Consider the following 10000-nt stretch of genomic DNA (forward strand, 5'->3'; position numbering starts at 1 on the left):
GGAGAGAGAGAGAGAGAGAGAGAGAGAGAGAGAGAGAGAGAGAGAGAGAGAGAGAGAGAGAGAGAGAGAGAGAGAGAGAGAGAGAGAGAGACGGGAGGTAGGGAGGTAGGGAGAGAGAAAGAGAGAGAGAGAGGAAGAGAGCGAGAGAGAGAGAGAGAGAGAGAGAGGAAGAGAGCGAGAGAGAGAGAGAGAGGAAGAGAGCGAGAGAGAGAGAGAGAGTAAGAGAGCGCGAGAGAGAGAGATGCCAATAATGATAGTAGTACTAACAATAATATCAATAATAACAATTATGATGATGAGGATGATGGTAATGATAATGGTAGATGAAAGTAATGGTAATGAAGATGATGATAACAAGAGTAATTGTAATTATGATAATGAAAATAAAATGTATTACCATTTCAATAATCATGATAACAACAATAATAATCAATGTTTTGACAATGAAAATAAAATAACAGAAAATTAGATATAACTATATTAATAATCATTACTGTAATAACAATTATGAGAATACTTTTAATAATATTACTAATGATGATAATGGTAATATAAGTAATAATGATAAAGTTAGTGATAATAGTATTAGAGCAATGGTAACAATGCATGATAAACTGTCTGCATGAAAACTAGGTCACTTAATTACTTAATCAATTAATCTATAAACCTGCTGACCTGTCTGAATGAAAACTAGGTCACTTAAATACATATTCAATTAATCTATAAACCAGCTGACCTGTATTCTGAAGCCCCGCCTCCGCCGCCGGGACTTTTAGCCTCAGAAGTTCCAAAAATGTTTGGTGGGCCGCGTCTCCCTTAACGGCCGCCGCAGCCGCCAAACCCGTTGTCAGTCCACAGGCTTCTTGTCTCTCCCTCCCCGCCGCTTTTTCTTCCTCTTCCTCCTCCTCCTCATCGTCTTCCTCTTCTTTATCTCCTGCTTCGTCCTGGTTTTTCTTCAGTCTTCCCTTGCCGCTTGTCCTGGACGAGCGCTGGCTCAGAATCTTTTTCCTCTTCTTCTTCCTCCCTTTGTCGCCCGCCTCCACCTTCACCACCTTCAGTCTTCCTTCGCCGTTTCCGCCGCCCTCGCCCGCCCACCCTCGGGAGGAGCGCCGGCGGTGGAGGCGGATGGTGAACACCACGCCGAGCACCACTGCATCACAATGAAGTCATGGTGTGGATATTAGTCGCACTATAAGCTTCCAGATCAATGGAATATCTATCTGCATGAGTCTCGCGATTGTCTATGACGCCTCCGAGGCATTACTCACTCACCTAGTATGAGGACCGACACGGTGAGGGCCACCACGGCAGCCGGCGCGGTGAGGGGGTGCCCGCCCGCGGCGTGGGGGGGCGGCAGCTTGGCCCACTGGCACTGCTCCCCGACGTGGTCCGGGCCGCACGTGCATACGTACCCTGGCTGCCGATTCTCGCACGTACCCCCGTGAAGGCACGGCTGCCACGTGCACTCGTCCACGTCTTCGCACGTGCGTCCTACTAGTTGCCTGCCTGGACCGCAGCTGGTGTGAGGGAGACGGTTGAGGAATTACTTTATTTCCCTGTCGTGTTGGCACTTAGTAATTCATCAGTTTGCATTGTTCCTTAAATATGCTAATCTACTATTCTTATAGAAGTGCACGAGATGTCCGTCGCGTAAAGAGAAGTAAATACAGCCCTTAAAACATTAATCCTTAACGTTGGACACAGCGATGTTAAATCGAGGATCCAACAGCTTAGTAAACAAGAAAGACAATCGCCTCCCGTCCTCCGCCACGGCAAACAAGGCAACGGTATGACCAGCGACCTTTATTGACCTCCCGGACTCGAACGCCCGCTCGCCGTCGCCCGAGGTAAACAAGGAACTAAGCCTAGACGAAAGTTAGTTCAGCTTTAATCTAATCGAAATCTGCATCTCCTGAGGCAATCTAAATAACCCAAAATCCGACGGTTTCCAAAAGCTGTACAGACCTACAGGTGGCGCGGTCCCAGTTGGCATGGCAGCTCAGCGGAGGGTTGCAGTTGGTCCTCAGACAGGGGTCGGGAGGGTCACAGCCCTTCTCCAGATGCTCTAAGGTCGTCACTTGACCCCATCTAGTGCCGTTGACCGCCGGGGGGAGAGGCAGGGGGCGTCCAGATACTCTTATGTCTTCGACACACGCTGTCAAGAGGAAAGGAAGAGGAAATTGGTGTGTGGCGCGGTATCGAAAATGGGACTGACGTTGAGTAAGTGAAGACATACAAGGGACTGAAGAAAGTAACGAAGTTTAGACGCACGGAGGCACGTTCTGCATTTTTAATACACTGCGAAGAATGTACTTATGGTGCGTATATGTGTATGAGTATGCATGTGCACATTGATATAGACAGAGAAACACACACATATTTATACATACATGAATAACGCAAAGAAGAGAGTCGGGAAGATGTAAAAAAGGACAAAATCCAAATAAGGAACGAAAGAGAAGCAGGCAGAGATAACGGCGAATAGATGTGAACGGAAGAAAGAGATAAACAAAGAAAGCAATAAATAGACCCATACAGAGAAGATGATGGAGTCGGCGTATCCATCACGAAGCTGACATTGTCCTCGTTGAAATTTAAGACAAGGTTCCCTCATATTTCATTTCCCTTTCTCGTTATTATTCTTTCCGTCGCTGTTCATGCATTTTCACTTTTATCTTTCAACTTTTCTTCCGTAATTTCATTAGTTCTCAGATCTTTGTTAATTCAGTGTCCAGGATTTTTTTTTCTATTACCATTTTTAAGTTATTAAAATTTAGTTTAACAGTTTAATGCTTTTATGAACATATAAAATCCGAGGATATTAATGTCGCTAAATCCTAATCCACTAACCACAAAATACTTTTATTTGAAGATGGAGAATGAAATTATTTATACATATATACGTACTTATACATATTCATATATGATAAACAGCAGAGAAAAGTGTTGAATTCTCTGACGTGACACTTACTGTCGCTCAGATCGTCATGCACTGTGACGAGATTGACGCCCACGAATTCCGGGATCCCGCCCACCGTCACCCCGTCGTGTTTGTCTACCAGGAGGGGCGCGGGCGGGGGAGGCAGCGCCCTTCCGCCCTCGTCGCCGTCAGGGAGGGCCAGGAAGGCAGGGTGGATGGAGGCGTTCCCGTTGCCAGCGTCGCCGTCGTCCACGCCCACCACAAGGTTGTGGCCGTGACGCTCCGCCCACACGGTGTGCCACGCCCCGTCACCCAGGGGGCGGCCCTCGACGCATGCTGCTCTGGCCGCCCAGCCCGCGCCGCCCATTGAGGCACACGCTACGCCCGCACGCAACTGGGGTAAATAGAACAGTTTCTATCGATAATGGGATATGGGAATATAGAGTATATATATATAAATAAATATATATATATATATATATATATATATATATATATATATATATATATATGTATATATATATGAATATATAATCTCTCCGATAGGGATTCGAACCCTCACCGACGTTGCAGTTAACCTAAGAGTTTGAATCCGAATCGGAGAGGTTATATATTCATCATATCAACGCGGTATTACATTATTACATCTTTCATATATATATAGATAGATAGATAGATAGATAGATAGATAGATAGATAGATAGATAGATAGATAGATAGATAGATAGATAGATAGATATAGATATAGATATAGATATAGATATATACGTGCGCATGTACATTTATACATATGTAAAGAGAGACAGAGATTATATATAGTTGTAGTTACATATGTGTGCATGTGAGTCTACTTACGTTTATGTATAGACTATACGTGATTTACCATAATACTTTCTCTACTTCACTTAGTTTCTGTACTACGTTTTTTCTCACAAATGATTGTATAATTTAGTGTTTAATACCATGTTTGTTACTGAACTAGCACTCTCCCCCCAAGATTTTTTTTTTTTTCTTCTTTTTTTGCTGTATGCTACTTTTTTCATCTCATTTTATTACATATCCATCTATCCCTGAATCCCACATTTCTATGGCAGTAACAAGACTTCGTAAACAGATTCGGAGAGCAAACAGATACATTGCAGACAGGCTGCACTCTACCGTTCCGTGGCAGAACATCGGGTAAGGGCTGGAAATCGGAAGGTACAAAGGCGTTAGACAAACAGCCAGTGACGTGGAATAGAGTCGGATATTCGTTGACACCGAGAGCGGGTTGCAAAGCTCGTAAATGTGGATATTAGTGAAGTCGCATTCGGACGCGATGCTTAGGATACAATGCTGTAATGACACACTTCTATTGCCGAGCGTAAACATTGTCTATGGGCATTTGGTGCAGGTGCGATTCTTGTTATGGCTGACTTTGTTTGGTTTCGGTTCATTTCTGACTCTCTCTCTCTTTGTCTTTCGGTCTCTGTGTCTTTCTCTCTCTCTCTCTGTTTCTTTATGTCTATTTCTCTGTCTCTTTCTCTCTATCTTTGTCTATGTGTGTGTGTGTGTGTCTCTCTCTCTCTCTTTCCCTGCCTGTCTGTTTCTTTCTTTGTCTCTCTCTTTGTCTGTTTGTCTCTCTCTCTTTCTGTCACTTTCTCCCCTTCCCCTCACTCTCTTTCTTTCTTTCTCTCTCTCTCTCTCTCTCTCTCTCTCTCTCTGTTTCTGTCTCTCTATCTCTCTTTCTTTGTATCTTTCTCTTTCTATCTCTGTCTCTGTGTATGTCTTTCTCTCTTTCTCTCTCTGTCTCTGTCTTTCTCTCTCTCTCTGTCTCTTTCTTTCTTTCTCTCTGTCTCTGCCTCTTTCTCTCTTTATTTGTCTCTCTCCCTCTCTAGTTTTTGTGTTTATGTGTGTAATATATATAATGAATGTAGGTAAATACACACACACACACACACACACACACACACACACACACACACACACACACACACACACACACACACACATATATATATATATATATATATATATATATATATATATATATATATATATATATGTGTGTGTGTGTGTGTGTGTGTGTGTGTGTGTGTGTGTGTGTGTGTTTTATATCAGTCGCACGACGTACGTATAGTTTATATTGTCATTAGGACTGAACATATGGTTGATCGCTCCTTATCCTTATTCGCTAAAATTTCTTAAATAGTCTCCACAACGCTATCCGGGAGTAATGATCTTTCAAGCTCAAACCATTGCTTATATTGCTATTGATCACTAGTTTTCTATTGTTAGAAATTACTGACTAGACGATTGATAATCATCGCTACTGATTGAAAATGACAATGGTTATTACTCTTTTCAAAGAGTATTGTTTTTCTTTTTTTAATTCCTGCTGGTATTGATATGAGATTGGTATTTTTTCTTTTTGTTTATTTCTATTATTTTTTTATTCGTCTGGCTACATGATAGATAAGGTCTTTATTGCTCACAGTTATCATTTGCTGCTGAGTATTTGTTGTTGTGATTATTTCTACGTTTATCAGCATCATTTTTATTGAACAGTTTTCATTGCAACAAATATAGATTGGGATATGAATGTGGAGATATTCATACTCATTCACGCCTTTCTCCATAACATTATCACCGTCGATTTTTTTTTGGTTTTTTTTCATTATAATACTTTTCCCCCTATCAATGCTGAATTCGAACAGGGCATTCGTTCACATCAATCATCGTAACCCGCGGGACAATTACTCCCCCCTTTTTTATCTTATTCATTTTTATTAATTTATCTATCTTTTTATTTTGTTTTACCTTTCACTAAGGGTTCTCGGGGCATCACACTCACGTGGAGAGAGAAGGTGGCGCGTCGATGGTGCGAGGACAGCTGGATCAGGAGGCCGTCCCTGGCGCCCCTCGTCCTCACCCGCAGCTGCACGCCCACCGCCCTCCCCTCTCCCTCGGGCGGCGTCGTGGGCGTGAAGGACAGCGCCACCTTCATGTACGACGACGCCCCGAGGAGCGCCGGCACCGTGGGCGTTGAACATCCGTCGCCGGTCCAGCCAGGCTCGCATTCGCACCTTGGGCTCTTCAGGCCGCCCTCGCACGCCCCTCGAAGGCCGCACGACTCTCCCAGGACGCCCATGCACGCTTCCTCCTGTGGGCGGCATCCTGGGGAGCTCGCATGGCTGTAGGGCGGCTCTCCCAGGTCGACCAGCTGGAAGGAGACTGGAGAATGGTCACTCGTGCTGGTGGCGAGGCCGGCGGGGTCGTGGTGTGCGTGTGTGTGTATGTACATATGTGTGTGTGTGTGTCTCTCTCTCACCCATTCTCTGTGTGTCGTTTCTGTCTGTCTTCCCCCCTCCCCTCCCTCTCTCTAGTTCTCTCTTTCCCTCCCTCCCTCCCTCCCTCCCTCCCTCCTTCCCCTCTCGTACTCATCCTACCCCTTCCCCTTCCTACCCCCCCCCCCACCAACCTCCGTTCATCTATCTCACTTTCTCCTTCTCCCTGTTTCTTAAGCAAAACTTTATCGTCAATTTCCCTATCTCGAATGCTTCCGACCAACCTCAAGCAAGAAAGCTTGGCGGGGGCTGCTTGCCAAAATCTGCCTTTAATGGCGGGAATCGTGTGCGTTCGTCTGGGCGCTTCTGCTAGACTGCCCTCCTTCCACTGTGGTTGTATGTATATATATATGTATATATATATATATATATATATATTTATATATATATATATATGTATGTATGTATGTATGTATGTAAATATATATATGTATATATATATATATTATATATATATATATATATATATATATACATATATATATATATATATATATATATATATATATATATATATATATATATATATATATATATATATATATATATATGTATGTATGTATGTATGTATGTAAATATATATATATATATATATATATATATATATATATATATATATATATATATATACATATATATATATATATATGCATATATATGCATGTATATATACATATAGATTTACATACATACATACATACATACATACATATATATATATATATATATATATATATATATATATATATATATATATTTATATATATATATATATATATATATATATATATATATATATATATATATATATATTCATATATACATATATATATATACATACAACCACAGTGGAATATATATATATATATATATATATATATATACATATATATATATATATATATATTTATATATATATATATATATATATATATATATATATATATATATATTCATATATACATATATATATACATACATTTATGAACATATAGGCTTATATATTTAGCTATAGATGCATGTACATATAAATGTACATATACTTATCTACCTATCTATCTCGCTATGTGTATACATACATGTATACATATATATGTATATATATATATATATATATATATATATATATATATATATATATATATATATATATATATATATATATATATATATATATATATATATATATATATATCAAGATCTAGATAAATCAAAGTAATATCAGATTGCTGTTATAATTAAGGTCACCACCGCTATCCTAGAAAAGATGGAAAACATCTCTCTTTTCGGTGAATTAATTATCTTAAATCTATCAAAATCATAATTCCTGTAATGAAGAGATTAATGAAACTAGATATTAAAATTTCTTTAATTTTACTATTTTTATAGCTTTACATGAAATATTTTAAATTCATATTCCAATTTTGATATATTGCAAAGCTTGTTGAAAATATATATATTCAAAAATATTCAGCACTGGAAAGTTCTTAGTAATCTGATAACTATAAATGGCAGACCCTAATTACCAAAAGAACCACACACACACACAAAAAACGCCCACCATGGTCTTGGATAGCGGAAAAGTGTGGCCGTCAACCCTCACGGTCTCTCACTGGAGGTGCATTCCCAGCATCATTTGATCATTCGTACGGTGTCCAGGCGTCACGGTACTTTCCACTGCGGCGATGCCCACGTGATTTTTCCTTTCATTAAACAAGTGTGGTAGATTCCTAAATTTCCACATCCACACACACACACACACACACACTCATATATATGCACACTACACACAAACACACACATATTTATCTGGATGTTTAGGAATCTTCCACTTTTGTCGAACAGGAAAAAATCATCTGTATAGCTACAGTGAAAAGTGCCGTGATGATGGAACAATTGCTCGGCTGATGATTAGCGTGCATCTATGCAGCTCTTGAGGGTTGAGCCCAAGTCGGTCTGACACCTGTCCGTTGGCTTCGTTCAAGAGATCTGAGGACCAGCGATGGCTTTTGGTGGTTGTCTTGGTAAGCAGGGTCGGCCTTTTATATTTATCAAATTAGAACTTTCAAGAGATTCATTTGGAAATATATATTATATGTATTCTTAGTAAGCTTTGTAACATATATTAAGATTGGAATACAAATCTAAAGTACTTCATGTAATGCCATGAAATACAGGAATTTTCAGTATCTAATATTATAATGATTTATCTAGATTTCAACACACACACACACGACATTGTGGTATCAGTATCAGCGGCACTGAGGACTCGATGTAGAAGTTCGTATCATCTTTGAAGAAATTTGTCTATAATTTTTCCCCTAGTGTACAATGTGATCACGTGTCCCTGCTTACCTCCTTACGCTCAGCCTCGCCCTAGAACACCTGCTTCTCACCTGACTGTTGATGACGAGATGGGCGACGCAGCCGTCTAAGCCCTCCGTCACCAGCCGAGAGAAAGGAGGCCCAGCGCTCGCGTGTGGGCGTGAGGGCGTGCGAGCCATCCCGCCAACCTGCAGAGGCTCCACCCCGAGCCAGGGCGCTGAGGGAGTCGCTTCGCCTTTCCGCGTCCTGTCCTTCCGGTTCCTCCAGGGAGCCCTCGCCAGGCAGTGCTCGTGGCCGTCTCCGTGGTCGTTCCTCTCGCTGCTCCGGGGGTCGTCGTGGTCGTCGTGGTCCTTCCATCCGCGCCCGCACAGGTCCACCATCACCACTACGCCCTACAGGTCATTTTGGACGAGGTTGCGGGGTTATGTGTGTGTCAGTCTCTCAGCAGATTGGACTTGTGCTCAAATGGACGCCAATTGTGTCATCCCTTACTCCTTTTGCAAGACACTCACTCACTCTCTCCCCCCCTCTCTCTCTCTCTCTCCCTCTCACACACACTTATATACTAGACACGCCCGGACGCACACACATAGAGGAAAAGATGTTGAACGATAAAAGAACGGCATCACACTCCGATGCATCTTCCTCGCACACTCGCACAAACACACTGATCTTTCCCGCACGAAATCCCACATACTTTGGTGCCAAAATGGGCGTAGATGGAGTGCCAGGCGCCGTCGTCGACCTTCGTGTTCACCAGGAGGTCGACCTTGCCCGCCCGCCCCTCATAGATGAGCCTGGGCCGCCCATCCTCCAGCTGTAGGGCCAGGAGAGAGCGCGGGGAGGTCGCGGGCGTCGAGAGGGGACCCGAGTAAAGGAGCAGCGCGCGCGGGCGGTTCGTGAGGACCCTGAAGGAGAGAGTCGCCGGGAGGCAAGGGGGGAGGGGCGCCACCCACGCCCACCCTGTGCCTCTGAAGGAGCGGGCGGGGATCTTGCAGCGGGAGCCAAAGGATCCGCCCGGACAGATGCACCTTTTTGAGACAAGAGAGGAGAGGAAGAGATAGATCAAGTAAACAAATAATTGAATTCTCTAGTTCATCGGCCGCTTTGTTAAAATGGTGCGAGGCCCGACCCAACTATCAGCCACATATACGGACATCCATATACACAGAAATAAATCATTTATCAGTCTAGACATACATATCTCCCGAACAGATAGATAAATGTACATCTATCAGAGAGACAGAGAGATACGCATTTATTTCTGTGTATATACATGTTCGTAGATACGTAATTGATTTGCTCGGCCCTTGCGCAATTTAAACAAACCGGCCGCATATCATCACAAAATACAATAATTTCATAACAAACATAATCTTAAATTCGTTGCCATGTTACCTGTCGGTGCCATAAGGTTGCCGGACGCAGC

At 42.2% G+C, this 10000-nt stretch overlaps 1 protein-coding gene across 1 annotated transcript in view; it reads right to left on the reverse strand.

Moving 5' to 3' along the window:
- Positions 1-10000, reverse strand: part of LOC113799963 (putative neural-cadherin 2) — a 273409-nt gene that overhangs the window by 2816 nt on the left and 260593 nt on the right. Inside the window, exons 17-24 of the mRNA XM_070127260.1 lie at positions 9970-10000; positions 9269-9602; positions 8643-8963; positions 5754-6122; positions 2972-3314; positions 1966-2155; positions 1273-1517; positions 737-1150 (exon numbers count right to left, since the gene is read on the reverse strand). The exon at positions 9970-10000 is cut by the window's right edge and continues 121 nt beyond it. Of these exons, the coding sequence (XP_069983361.1) occupies positions 737-1150; positions 1273-1517; positions 1966-2155; positions 2972-3314; positions 5754-6122; positions 8643-8963; positions 9269-9602; positions 9970-10000 (2247 nt within the window). The remainder of the gene's footprint in view (positions 1-736; positions 1151-1272; positions 1518-1965; positions 2156-2971; positions 3315-5753; positions 6123-8642; positions 8964-9268; positions 9603-9969) is intronic.

This window comes from Penaeus vannamei, chromosome 11, assembly GCF_042767895.1.
Source record: "Penaeus vannamei isolate JL-2024 chromosome 11, ASM4276789v1, whole genome shotgun sequence".
Classification (NCBI taxonomy): domain Eukaryota; kingdom Metazoa; phylum Arthropoda; class Malacostraca; order Decapoda; family Penaeidae; genus Penaeus; species Penaeus vannamei.